The sequence below is a fragment of the Pleurodeles waltl genome, chromosome 7, assembly GCF_031143425.1.
Source record: "Pleurodeles waltl isolate 20211129_DDA chromosome 7, aPleWal1.hap1.20221129, whole genome shotgun sequence".
NCBI lineage: Eukaryota > Metazoa > Chordata > Amphibia > Caudata > Salamandridae > Pleurodeles > Pleurodeles waltl.
This window is the reverse complement of record NC_090446.1, coordinates 136,003,663-136,017,864: the sequence shown is the minus strand read 5'-3', so window position 1 is coordinate 136,017,864 and position 14,202 is coordinate 136,003,663. Positions and strand designations below refer to the sequence as shown.

Sequence of the window (14,202 nt, the reverse complement as noted above, 5' to 3'; positions counted from 1 at the left end):
TAAAATTCACAAACACTTTTCAAAAACATTTAACTTCAGTGAGTACGTTGGAGCTTTTCTAAATTCAATTGAGGCCACTCAGTGTCCATTCTATGCCATGTTTGATGCATTTGCGCTGCTCCCAAAAATCTGAGGATACCAACTTCATTTTTTGCCACTAATTTCATATTCCCTAACATTTAAGAACGTCTTAATTTTCAATGTACTTCTTTATTTATATACACTTTATTAGTCTGTTAATATTCAATTTCCCAAGCAGTTGCATATACCCTGAGTGTACTCCCAGGCTTCCCCAGACCACAGGTTAAGAACCACTGCACTAAACTATTCAGACTGTTGTAGGCCCTTGTCCAGTGTCTCAGTCCATCATGACCTTTATGCACGCAAGATTATAGTTCAACCATATTTCTCGGGTGGCTCACTTGGTGACACTTTCCTCTTAATAGTTATAAATTCAAGACCAGATTTGCCCCTCCTCCATGCCTGGTCTAAACTCCCCATCATAGCTGGCCTCTATGGAAGGCTCACCATCTTCTAAAACACCAACATTGAATCCCTTCTGGTTGAGGATACTGATGATAGCACGGAATGCAGATTCACCAGAGATCCCCAGTGAAGAACAATGTTATCCCAGAAATCCAGCTCACGTTAAGGCATTATTTTGAGAGCTTAAATAATTCAAGATAACAATCAAAACGTGCCTATATAGCATTACTCACCAGATGATGATTCCAAGCGAGCACCATTCACTTTCAAAGGGGTCAATACAACTCGAGGAAGTAGCATACCTGCCCTTTTCTTTTCATTAATTTCCTACAGTGAAAAAGAAAATAAATATCCCACGTGTTGCAGTAAATCTAAAAAAGCTTAAGTGGGGCACTGAAAAAATGAATTCTGCACATAGTGATATGGAAACTATACTAAATATGAAAAACAATGCAGGATCCATATCTCGGGAAGAAACACCGCAGTCAATGACTACAGAAGCCGGGGCAAGTAAAATAACAGCTGTATAAAACCTTTCCCCAGAGTAAGATTATGACAATGAGTTATTGAAAGCCAACAAGTATTTTCTCTCCATACTACATTTTATGATGGAAGGATATGAAATGAATTTACACAAACACTGCTCCGGTACAATTACAAGCCTCCTTTATAATGGGGGACGTCATGTAAACAACTACACGGAGCTGATAGATAAGGTGTGGGACTTCTAATCCTCAATGGCATTTTAGACCTATACCTCGCAAACCCAAAACTTGCATATTGCTACAAAAAAACTTACACTGATTGAGGCATTTGCCTGCCACAGTAGTTTAGAATATAGACAGCAAGTTAATTGCATAAGTACAGTAAACCCTTGTATCAGATCATTTGGGGTAGTTTTGAATCCAGGTTTCTCGAAAAATCTTTATTTTCTACGCACCCTTAGAAATAAACATGGACACTGCCAATACAATTTTTGACAAAACCAAAAACAAGGCCTATGTAAAAAAACTCAAACATATGTAGTGGGCGGAATGTCAACAAAAAGAATACTATCATTTGACCAAAAATTCATATTAAGCATTGGCACGAACAGAAATCCCTTAGCACCACAACCAGACATTGTCAACACACTTCGTGCACCACCTAAGTGCGTTTCAAGCTATTAGCAGATTTCATACTTATAACAAAATGGTTTCTTACCTGTAGGATTAGTTTTGCAGAAAGAAGAACTGTGCATCAGTCTGCCATCTTGTGGTTCGGTCTGGAATTGCTTGTAAAGTAGTAGCCCTTCCTTAATGGTGTTTTTTTTTTAGGGGGGGGGGGGGGGGGTGTCAGTCCCACAATTTCGGGCCCACAACCAGACAGCCTCAACATACCTCATGCACTACTTAAGTGCGTTTCAAGCGATTAGCAGATTTCATACTAATAACAAATATGTTTCTTACCTGTAAGAGTAGTTTTGCAGAAAGAAGAATTTTCTGGATTCACATGCTGTACATTAGTACACCATCTAGAGGTTGGGTCTGGAGTTGCTTGCGAAGTTGTAGCCCTTCCTTTCCGTTTTTTATTTTTAAGTTGGGGGGGGGGGGGGGGGTCAATTATTTGGTGCCTAGTCTATCTCTTTCCAACATCATATGCTCTCCCTGGAAACGTCAGTGCATGGTGGTCACCGTACTCCTACAAGAAAACATTTCATTTTGCAGCATGAACCTTTTCTGGATTTACATGCTGTGCATTGATTTTTTTGCCTTGTGGTGGTTGGGTTGAGGATGAGTTTGACCCACATAAGCTTCTTTGTTTGTTTGAATGTCTATGCAATAATGTTTTGTAAAGTTGTGCACAAATGACCAAGTAGCAGCTCTGCAAATTTTCTGTAATGGTATATTTGCGTCAAAGGCTACTGTTGGTGCTTTTTTCACGAGTTGAGCATGCCCCAGGTTGTCTGGAGATTAACTTCTCCAGCTTCATGACATACGAATAGGTTGTGAACTCCATCTAACGAGTTTATTCATTGCAGACAACAGTTACACAGGAGACAGTTGTTTTCCTTTTCTAATTTAGTTTTTTCTAAATAATACATTATGGCCTTTCTTGCAACCAAGGTGGCAGCGCGCTTTCCGCTGGAGTTTTTGCATCTTGAAAAAACTTGGTATCTGAATGGTCTGATTTATGTGGGAAAAGGATAGGACGTTTGGTAAGAACTGCGGGTCTGTCCTCATGACTATTCTGTCTTCATGTATTTGCATAAATGGTTGCTGTATTGTGAGTGGCTGTAACTCACTCTCTCTATATAGCAAAGTATTGATATTACGCCATTTTGAAAGTGATAGTTTTTAAAGATGCATTGTGGAATGGCCCAAAGGGGTTCCTCGTTAGTCATATTAACACTAAATTTAAATTTGCTGTTGGTACTTCCCTTGGGGGTGCTAGTCTTTTTGCTACCTCAAGAAATCTTCCCATTACTGAATTGAAGAAACTCCTTCCTATAAGGCCTCTTGTATAGGCCACTATAGCAGCTAAGTGAACCTTAAAAGAAGCATAATTAAGTTTGTTGCCCAACAAATGCGTAAGGTAACATAAGACAGTTGTGTCCTTAGAGGTGTCTTGTAATATGGAGTGCCTTGAACACCAAATTGAATATCTTTTCCATTTGGCTGAGTAACATTTTCTTGCTGTTGGTCTATTTGCTTCTCTAAGAATAGCCATAGTGTTTTTCTGGTAGATTTAGATGCCCAAATTCTATGTCCTGAGGGGCCAAGCTGCTAGACTCAGCATCTTTGGTTTTGGAGGCTGGAGTTTTCCCCCTCTGCATTGAGACTAGATCTTGAATTGCTAGTCATTTTTGTACATGGTCTTGTGCTATCTCTACTGGGTCTGCAAACCAGGTCGGTCTTACCCACTGTGGGGCTATTGTAATTAGGGTCATTGGAGATTGTTCACACTTGTTGATCACCTTGCATATTAGTGAAATTGGGGGACAAGTGTAAGCCAATTTCCCTGATCAATCTATCAACAGAGCATTCCCAAGGGATTGCGGGTGTCTTGACACTAGGAATTGGCACTGCGTTCTCCTGTGTTGCCAACAGATATATACCTGGTGTTCCCTAGAGGTTGAAAATCTGTGTGAGTACTGTGGTTTTGAGTTCCCATTCGTGTAATGTGGATGCTTGTCTCGAGTTTGTGTGCCTGAATATTGTCCTTGTAGTTCTGCTTATTTGTCTCTGAAAGGCCCACCTTCATATGTTTTGTGCCAGCTTTGATAGTACGAATGACTTTGTTACCCACTGTTTGTTGAGGCAGAACTTTGTTGTTGTGTTGTATGTTTGAATCAACAATTACTTTCCACACAACTGCTTCTGAAAGACTAAGTCTAGGAACACGGTCTCTAGATATATTACACTGATGTGTTGGGACTGCTTTGTGATCTTTCCAAAGTCCTCTGACTTTGATCCTATGAGCCTCCAAAATTATGTGCAAGGCATCTGTTCCACCATCTCATCTTTTTTTTCTTTCTTTTGACAACCACTGGATCTTTCCACCTCCCTGTGGATTGCGACTTGATTTTGGACCCATTCTTGAATTGGTCTTGTGTATCCTTGTATATTGTATGAGAGGTATGCAAGATGCTTTTTTCCGTAACATCATCCCCACAGTCCTCAGAGACAGAGAATGACCCTTCTAGTTCCGACAAGTTTATTATAGTAGGGATTGTATTCTTTTTTCCCGCAAGGATATACACTCCCCCTCCCCACCCTCGCCCCCAAACCGATGCTCGCTCCGAGAAACACTTTTTCCTGTTCCAGTGTTGGTGATGTTTTCTCCTTGGTTAGTAACTTTGCACAATCTAGGTTTTTCTCTATCACTTTGTCTATGTGCTGCATGCATTTCTTATGAGAATCTGCTTTTATTAGCCAGTCGTCTAAATGGGGATAAACATGTATTTGTCTTCTTAAGTGAGCTGCCACTGCTGCCAAACACTTTTTGAACACTCGTGGTTCTGATTTGATTCCGAATGAGAGCACCTTGAACTGAAAATGTTCTCCGTTAACCACAAAGCGCAAGTATTTTTTGAGATTGTTGTTCCTTGGTATATAGGAGATATGCATCTTTTACATTTGGTGTCGCCATGAAATCTCCTTTTTGCTATTGTGGTATGACCTACTGCAGAGTTATTTTAAATTTTAGATTCTTTAGGAATTTATTTAGGAATCTGAAGCTCTAGAATTGGACAAACATCTCTCTGGTTTTGATATAAGGAAATATGGTTAGCAGCTCCCCCGGTTGATCTCTTTTTTGGGTACTCTTTCTACTGCCTTTTGAAATAGTTCTTGTACTTCCTGCAACAATGTGATATTTTCTTCTTTAGTATAGACCACCTTCTTTGGTACTCTTTCGTGGGAATTTGATTACTTCTATGAAATAGCTGAATTGTATGTTTAGTATCCATTTGTCTGTTGTAATTTTCTTCCACTGTTGGAAGAATTGCTTTATACTCCCTCCCAAGGGAATGTGTGCATGAGGGAGCTCTCGAGCAGAGTCACTTATTGGTTGGGGTTGCAGCTCCTCTTTGTAGCTGAAGTCTCCCTCTTGCTCTTCCACGCAAAGGCTGATGTGGTGTAGACTGGAACTGCCACTGTGATCTCTTCTTAAAATTACCCTTGAACTGCAAAGCACCCACAGGTTTTACGGTCTCATTATCCTTTATCTGTTGTAAAATGTCATCCACCACACTGCCAAACAATTGCCCCATTTAAAGGGGTATAGATAATGTTTGCCTGGACTTTGCTTTTTAATTCTAGACACTCTTAGCCAAGCAGGTCGCTGCCATCATCTGCCTGCTTGCTATATCTGCAGCATCCAGTGCTGATTTTAAACAAATGTTTACTATAATGTTCCCCCTCTTCTGCAAGGGATGCAGCTCTCGCTGTGCCGCTCGGGGAGGTACTTCATGGAGCTCCACCATTTCCTCCCAATGTTCGTAGGCATCTGTTTAAGAGCCCCCCTGGAGTTTGCAATGTGACATTGTATAGTCATTCCTCTTTCAAATCTTCTGCCCACCAAATCCATTTTCTTGCTCTCCTTGTCTGGAGGAGGCCCTGATGTTGTGGGAATATTAGCTCTTTTTCTTGCTGTTGCAGCAATACTGTAGTCAGCTGATACGGTGCCTCTGATATAAGGTGGATCCATTGAGGAGTGCTTATATTTCTTGTCAACTCTTGGTGTTACAATCCAATACATTGCTGGTTCTTTGAAAGCCTTTCTCCCTTGATCCAGTATACTTGCCATCCATGGGGTGGTACTGTGTTTTTTACTTTGGGACACTGCTTTCTCCTCCTCCTCCTCCAACTGTATGTTCTATTCCTCTGCCACTCTTGATGGGCGAGTTATACATCCCAATGTCATCAGGGGGTTAAGGCCTCGAAGGATAGGCGTCTTTGTCCTCTTCTGGGGCGTCTGCTTTGAGATCATGCAACTGTCTCGAGGCATTTGAACCCTTCTATCGCTTGGAACATCCCATGAGATTCTATGTCCTCTTCCTCCTCAAAGAAGATGCTTTGCTCCCCCTCTCCCAGAAGTTCAGGTGTTGTGGGTTATTCAAGATCTTTAACATCTTTTGCCTCCTCTGTCGAGGCTTTTGGCAGAATCCTATACATTTTCAGGGAAGCATCAAACTTTCTTCGTTTGAAGAATCGCTGCCATTTCAGTCTCGAGGCACCTTTTTTTGCATTCTATTTCCGCCAACCAATCTTTCTTTCCGATTAAGCTTCTGTTGCCGAGGTTTCGCTCAATTGCTTCTGGGATCTCACTCTGCTTTGGTTATTTTTCAATGCCATGGCCTTTTCGGAAGTTGTGCCGCTTGCAGTATCCATCACATGGGACCAGAGGGGAACTTGTGCTTACTGTCAGTCAGCAGCATCTTTGATGCGGAGGCCACTTTCCCCAATTTTGTGTCTGTTGAACAAGACTCGCCCCTGCATGCTTTTTCGGTGTTACCTATGGTCTTTTTTCCTTTGGCTTTCTATGTTCTTTATCAATGTTGAGGACCCTCATCTCGACGTCCAAGCCCTCTGCTTCAGCCACCTCTGCAATACTGTCTTCCTCCTCACCTGACAACCCTTGTTCTCGAAGGGATGGAGTCAACTTCTGGCCCTGCTTGGTGTAATGTGCCTGCCTCCGTTTTTTCTCACCTTAACGGTCTTTGGTTTAAACACTGCACAAGAAGAGCAGTCTTTGTTTCGGGTGTTCAGTTGCAGACAAAAGTAACACACCTCATGAGTATCCTTTTTGTGTCAATCTATGGTGGCACCTTGTCGGAAAGTAAATGCTGAATATTCCAGCTCACCTGGAGCAGGGGCCCCCTGCCTGGGCATTCTCAGGTATAAATCAATGTGCTTCTCTCCAAGCCCACCCTCTTCTTGCCTTAACTCTCATTCTTTTTTTCAATGCTTTAATGCTGCCAAACCCAAAGGCGGAAAAAAAAGAATCTGAGGGCGGCAACCACAGACATTTCCAGGGAGGAAGTATGATGTCAGGAAGGGACAGGCTAGGCACCAAATGCAAGGAACACGGATGCCCAACAACAAAATAAAAAAGAAAAATAATACAAACATCACACAAGGGAAAGACTACTACTTTACAAGCAAATTCGGACCCAACCACTAGATGACAGAGCAATGCACAGAGCATGTGAATCCAGAAAAGATTCATGCTACAAAACCAACCTTAGAGGTTGCTTAAGCAGGACAACCTCTCAAAAATAAATTTGAGCGTTCCCCTATAGACATTGCTTATGTGAACATTTTTTAAAGGCATGCATCATGTGAAATGGTTTCACCCGCCTTCTCCCTCTCACCCCCCCCACCCCTCCCCCCCCCAAACACACACACACAAAAAAAATAAAACTGGTACCTGCACCGGATTTTACCTGTAAGGCAATCCTGCAGGTCTCCCTGGTAACAGCCAACAGTTTGCTTTGAGACTCATTAGAACAAGATGCATTTGAAGAGGTTTCCTCGGGAGATCCTTTAAAATAACAGCAAAGATAAGGTTCTTACTGTGTGCAAGTTAATTGCTTTAAGGCAATCCAGACATTTTAGGTCATACATCTGGCACTTGATTAAATGTGCCAGATTAGGAGCATAAACATTTTTTTGAAAAAAAAGTACACCAATGTACAATAAACTTCCTCAAACCGTCCATTTCCACACACCAAGCATTAATGTAGACCTTATTTTATGAGCATTCAGTCCATTACTATATATAAGATAGTACTAACAGACAGCGATTTCTGACCCCTTCTAATGGGGGGGTTAGGAGAAGTTAATTGTAGATACTCACCATCATTGTCAGCTCCGCTCAGAGTGCTGGCTTCATTGGATCCAGAACTTTCTCCATCCGGGGTATCACCCTGTTCCTCTCTCACAGGCAAAGTAAGGCTTCGAGACCACTGCAGCGCATCCCTCTGTGGTGAAACCGGCAAAACCCCACAGGACTGACTTTACAATGCAGCATCACAATGGAGAGCAGCCAAGCAGACATCAGAAATATCACCAATCACTATTCGCAAACAATAAGTCCTAAAACATACCCCATTTTGCCCTCAATTTTGAATTATCCACGACCCACTGAGTAGGTTCTTCCCACTGCAACCATTATATTTGACAGCTAATCTATCTCATCCTATTCACTAACGGTCACATTTTCCATTAAGATGCAATACTTTCCAACCCACCTGATAGTCTAGGAAACTCAAATATGAACTCTAACACAAAACACACAAGCCATTATGCAGAAACACCACCATGTATATCCCAACCAACTCCATGACAGTGAAAAATATAAAACGTTTGATCTCAACCCCTGGAACCTGAAGCAATTGCCAGCTTCAACATGTACGACAGTGAAAGTTGGTGTGAGATGTGGAACATCCTTTGGAAACGCTAACCCCAGTTCCTTCAGTCTAAGCATTAAAATGAAGAGCTAATGAAAGGTTTTCCTTCATCATAACTCCTGGAATGTTAATATTTTTGGTGCACAACACGGATACAGTGATAGCAAAACCCATACAAATGACCCTAATCATAACTATATTTGCTCTTTTGTAATACAATGCAAACCACTTTCACCTCTCTCAACACTGCACTTCCTTCAAACTAAGACTTCCATTTAGTATATAATTCCATCATTTTAAGTGCCCCAGAGTGGAAGCCAAAGGGCTGCTTTACCATACCATCGGCAGAATTATCACTATGCAAATACCAATGCAATGGAACAACCAAGGCCCAAGCAAAAGATTTGGCTCAGTCCTTTATGAACGCCATTCAGTACGGAGAGCAGCATCCTATGCACCAAATAGCTGTCCTCACCCCCCACCCCCACAAAATCTCCTTAATGCATATGAGTACTGGGAAGGAAAAATGCAGGGCATAAATGCCAGCCGCCTAGTATTGTATGGATGGGCATAAATCAGGACTGCAATGTATTTGACGATGAATGTATTCCACCACGTCGGAATTTAAAAGCAGCACAAGCAAGTCTAAGATTTGCTTTCAGACACGAATGGATGTTTTCTTACTTAGTGACACTCCATTTTTACAGTGATGCCCCACTGAAAACATAATACCAAAATTTCACTAGCCCTCTGTTCCGGTCATTTTGCTTATTTATTTTATTTCTATTCAGATGCAGGCCTTCTCCAAATATTTTCGGGGGGTTATAGCAGATGGGCAACAGATAACATTTTAAGGGAGTACTGCCTTACTTACCCTTAGCTTTGACTGTTACTTTTTTATTTTTTAATCTGAGCGCTTTGAAAGTGTGGTTCCAGTACCCACTCTCTTTTGAGCTATTGCCCCCTTATAATGCTGAGCCGTACTGTCTAAACTGTGTCGAGAAAGATTTAACTAGAATGAATTTAACATGTGTAATATGAATTCCGCAAGTCTGCTTCATTGAACACAGTGTACTCATTTTAACACGCAAACCAGTATGGTTGGTTAAAAGAGGGTGGGAGCTACTGGCCTCAACCTAAAGGACTGTATGGCCCTGGTGTCAAAGACTAACTAACCCTCGTGATCAAAACGTGGGACTGACCTTCACTTTAGAGAACAGGTATAATTTAAAAAAAAAAAAAAAAAAAAAAATTTGTAAACCCCTCACTCTTATTTGGGATAAACGACGAGAACATAGTTAATATTGGACCTAGTGCACACGACATAGCATGGAAATGCTGTGCCTTGCAACACTGTCAAGGCATTCAGCAGGAAGAGGTATGCTTTCTTGAATCTTTGCAATCAATGTTTAAAATCATTATTGGTAAAAATTCACCCAGGCAAGTAAGTTTACTAAACTATCAAAAATCTTATTCTCAAATTTTTTTTAAATTTTTTTTTTTAATTAGCTTGGCTCTTATATTGTCTTTTGAAGGTAAACCCAATCTCTTATTCTACTCCACATAAGAATATATAGATATGCCAAGATACACGCCTCCAGAAATATAGGAGACACTGTAAAATGCTTGTAAACATTGCCAAAACCACAAACTTCTTGTCTACAAACACCTATAAAAGGCACCGTTAAAAAGCATTGATGGCCATTTACAGGCCGCTGAATGCAAGTAGTACTTAAAAAAGTACATCATACTCCGTCCTTCACAGCCACATTGCATTGCTAAAGGCAGCTCAAATAAAACCACACTCTTAGTGAATAAGTCCGCAAAACATTTTCCATAGCTGGCTGTTATGTACAATCCACACTAAGTAGCCTTCTTCATTTAACCATCTGAAAATCATAACCTAATTCACACTACATTGTGGATGGTTTAGACTAGAGGGTATAAACAAAAAATATATATATGTTAGGTCTCGTGCTAGTCAGTGTCCCTAAAAATGTGCATTGCACCAGATCTTTTGTTTTAAAAAGCCTTGATGCCAGGAAACCTCTGACACAAGCACTGATACTGTATACGGTTCCGGCTTTTTTTCTGCCAAAGTATGCAAACAGACATGCACCAATGCTACTTGCTTTGCAGGCCCAAATGCTGCTTGCATTGCACAAACAAGTGTAGTTTAGCACATAAAGGCTTACGCATGTTGGCTTTTTTAATGCAGTAAAAAAGAATGCTCTCTGTGTAAAAGTATTATGGAGAAAATAACCGAACGTGTTAAAGTGACGACTGAGCTTACTTTTCAGATGTAAAATAGTCCCTTAACCACTCTAATGGTCCTAGACCATTCCTAGGAGTCAGCATGATAAAAACAAACAAAAAATAATATGCAGCAAAAGAAATACGCTTACAGGCAGAGCTAGACCCAAAGAACTGGTAACAAGAAATTTAGATGGCCGCGCTATAAAGAAATCTAAAAAGAAATAATTACCAAAGGCGCTGCTTTGTAAACCTCTAAAAGCACAAAAATGGATCACATTCAAACACTGTAGTTCCACCATCAAACTAGCAGACGTATGAAACACCATTACCCAGCATTTCTTACTCCTCTACAAGGCAAAAACAAAACGCACAGCAAGGGTTATAAATGGATAGTAAAATGTGGCAATTTCAATCAAAACAGTCTCACTTCCACGTTGACAGTCAAAAGCAGTAGAAAGCCATAAAAAGCAAGAACTGTAACGTCCCGTCACTATTCGCTTCAAATTTGGGATTCAATATCATTTCCAAACAACAAATTTCTCCTCGCCGCTTCTATCTTGGGTACTACAAAGAGATCCCATTCTTTAGCGACAATTGGTAGCCTTGTTTGTAGCCACTTCTGATGTTCAAATGCAGGTACCCTGTGCTAATTGCCTAGCTCAGCATAAAATCAGTCAGGTCAATCAGAGTTGAATGCTTCCAGATAACTTCGGCTCTATCCTGTATATCATGACTTGCTATCCAGGCAAGGGAAACAAAGCCTTACATCTTACTGAGGTCGCTAGAACAGAAGAGGATTAAATGGGTGAAAGTATCAATATCACTCTGCATGCAAAGTGGGGGAATGAAGTTATTACCTGAAAACACTACTGTACGATGCAAGTTCCACCGCACCAAAGAATGCTGCACTATGGTATTTTTAACTTTTCAGTACCACAGGAAATCCCAAAAGTGGAAACCAAGATCCACAAGTTGAAGAAATTACAAAGTGAGCAACAAACTCAACTGTGGACCACGCATGACTAAAACCAAAAAATAAATGCTTTTCTCAATGAAAAATCCAAAACAAAGTTATCTGAAACAAACATTAATATTCTAATACTAAAGTAGGTACTAAAGTGCCTCCAACTAAAAGTGGATTAAGTCAATTGACGGGGTTCCAAGGACAGATCAATTCTTCCACACTGACTGCAGTTTTGGTACAGAATATGGAAAAAAAATATAAGAGGTGGGGAGAATAGTGATTCTCAAAGGTTTTAATGTCAAGAGACTCTTACTTTCATTAAAGACCGGAAGCTAACATTATGCATAAATCTTTTAATGCTACTCCACACAGCAGCACCTAAAAGTACACTGCGTCATAAAGCATAACATTCTAGAATGAATCCATAACAACATATAAGAAGGTCCATGCGCAGCACCATCATCTTCTTTAGGATGCACAACTTGACAAACTAAACTTGGACTCGTCTCTTGGAAAAAGAAGAGAAACATGAAGAAACTGGAAACGGTCACTTAGAAGAATCAAATCACTTCACTGTGAAATGTCTGAAAAACTGATTAGACCAGAATGATCGAAGAATGTATCATAAACAAATAGTACACTTGACAATTATATATACTATTGAAACTCCAAGTAGAAACAGATAGGACTTTTTCTCTTCCTATCTTTTTTTTAAAAACCATATTCATATTACGTACTTAAGTCTTTAAGCCTTAAAAGATATCAGGAGGGAGGAGAGGGAGAGATGTTAGCCTCGGGGTCTTTAATGAAATGTAGATTCTCCGGTAATTAAAACTTTGAGAATCACTATTTCATTACAAGACCGCAGGCTACCATAATGCACGTTGGTAGTCCTCTAAAACAACATATGACGTGTTCAATAGGTTTACGTTAGTGTTTAGTAAAAGTGGCAGCGTTGGACCAATCAGCTGCTTTCATATCGTCTTCCAATTCTGCACCTTTCCATAAGGCTTCGCTGACTATCGCACCTCTCAAGGAATGTGCATGGAATTTTTGTACGTCAGCACTAGCTTCTTGCAGTATACATTTGACCCACCTAGTAATTGTAGCAGTGGAAACTGCATGAAAAGGCTTAACACAGGAAATTAATAACTAATTAACACCATCAGGTCTAAATTCAATGGTATGCGAATCATATTCCCTCATGTAATCAATGACAATTTTATGCAAGCAGCAAACCTTGGACGGAAGATGATATCAGACATTGTCTTTGTTCTTTTGGTAATATTAAAGGTGACTGTAGGAAGTTGGCTCTGTATGTGCTATTTCAAAGTAAGGAATAGCATGCACAGAGTCCAAGGGTTCCCCTTAGAGGTAAAATAGTGGTAAAAATAGATAATACTAATGCTCTATTTTGTGGTAGTGTGGTCGAGCAGTAGGCTTATCCAAGGAGTAGTGTTAAGCATTTGTTGTACATACACAAGACAATAAATGAGGTACACACACTCAGAGACAAATCCAGCCAATAGGTTTTTATATAGAAAAATATCTTTTCTTAGTTTATTTTAAGAACCACAGGTTCAAATTCTACATGTAATATCTCATTCGAAAGGTATTGCAGGTAAGTACTTTAGGAACTTCAAATCGTAAAAATTGCATGTATACTTTACAAGTTATTGACAAATAGCTGTTTTAAAAGTGGACACTTAGTGCAATTTTCACGGTTCCTGGGGGAGGTAAGTTTTTGTTAGTTTTACCAGGTAAGTAGGACACTTACAGGGTTCAGTTCTTGGTCCAAGGTAGCCCACCGTTGGGGGTTCAGAGCAACCCCAAAGTCACCACACCAGCAGCTCAGGGCCGGTCAGGTGCAGAGCTCAAAGTGGTGCCCAAAACACATAGGCTAGAATGGAGAGAAGGGGGTGCCCCGGTTCCGGTCTGCTTGCAGGTAAGTACCCGCGTCTTCGGAGGGCAGACCAGGGGGGTTTTGTAGGGCACCGGGGGGGACACAAGTCCACACAGAAATTTCACCCTCAGCAGCGCGGGGGCGGCCGGGTGCAGTGCAGAAACAAGCGTCGGGTTGGTAATGTTAGTCTATGAGAGATCTCGGGATCTCTTCAGCGCTGCAGGCAGGCAAGGGGGGGATTCCTCGGGGAAACCTCCACTTGGGCAAGGGAGAGGGACTCCTGGGGGTCACTTCTCCACTGAAAGTCCGGTCCTTCAGGTCCTGGGGGCTGCGGGTGCAGGGTCTCTCCCAGGCGTCGGGACTTTAGGTTCAAAGAGTTGCGGTCAGGGGAAGCCTCGGGATTCCCTCTGCAGGCGGCGCTGTGGGGGCTCAGGGGGGACAGGTTTTGGTACTCACAGTATCAGAGTAGTCCTGGGGTCCCTCCTGAGGTGTTGGATCGCCACCAGCCGAGTCGGGGTCGCCGGGTGCAGTGTGGCAAGTCTCACGCTTCTTGCGGGGAGCTTGCAGGGTTCTTTAAAGCTGCTGGAAACAAAGTTGCAGCTTTTCTTGGAGCAGGTCCGCTGTCCTCGGGAGTTTGTCTTTTCGAAGCAGGGGCAGTCCTCAGAGGATGTCGAGGTCGCTGGTCCCTTTGGAAGGCGT

The 14,202-nt window shown here is 41.4% G+C and overlaps 1 protein-coding gene across 3 annotated transcripts in view; it reads right to left on the bottom strand.

Moving 5' to 3' along the window:
- Window positions 1-14,202, bottom strand: part of ASXL1 (ASXL transcriptional regulator 1) — a 177,204-nt gene that overhangs the window by 107,860 nt on the left and 55,142 nt on the right. For all 3 annotated transcript variants that reach the window (XM_069243388.1, XM_069243391.1, XM_069243390.1), the window contains 3 exons: window positions 7,828-7,951; window positions 7,415-7,512; window positions 720-813 (listed from right to left, as the gene is read on the bottom strand). In XM_069243388.1, coding sequence (XP_069099489.1) covers window positions 720-813; window positions 7,415-7,512; window positions 7,828-7,951 — 316 coding nt within the window. The remainder of the gene's footprint in view (window positions 1-719; window positions 814-7,414; window positions 7,513-7,827; window positions 7,952-14,202) is intronic.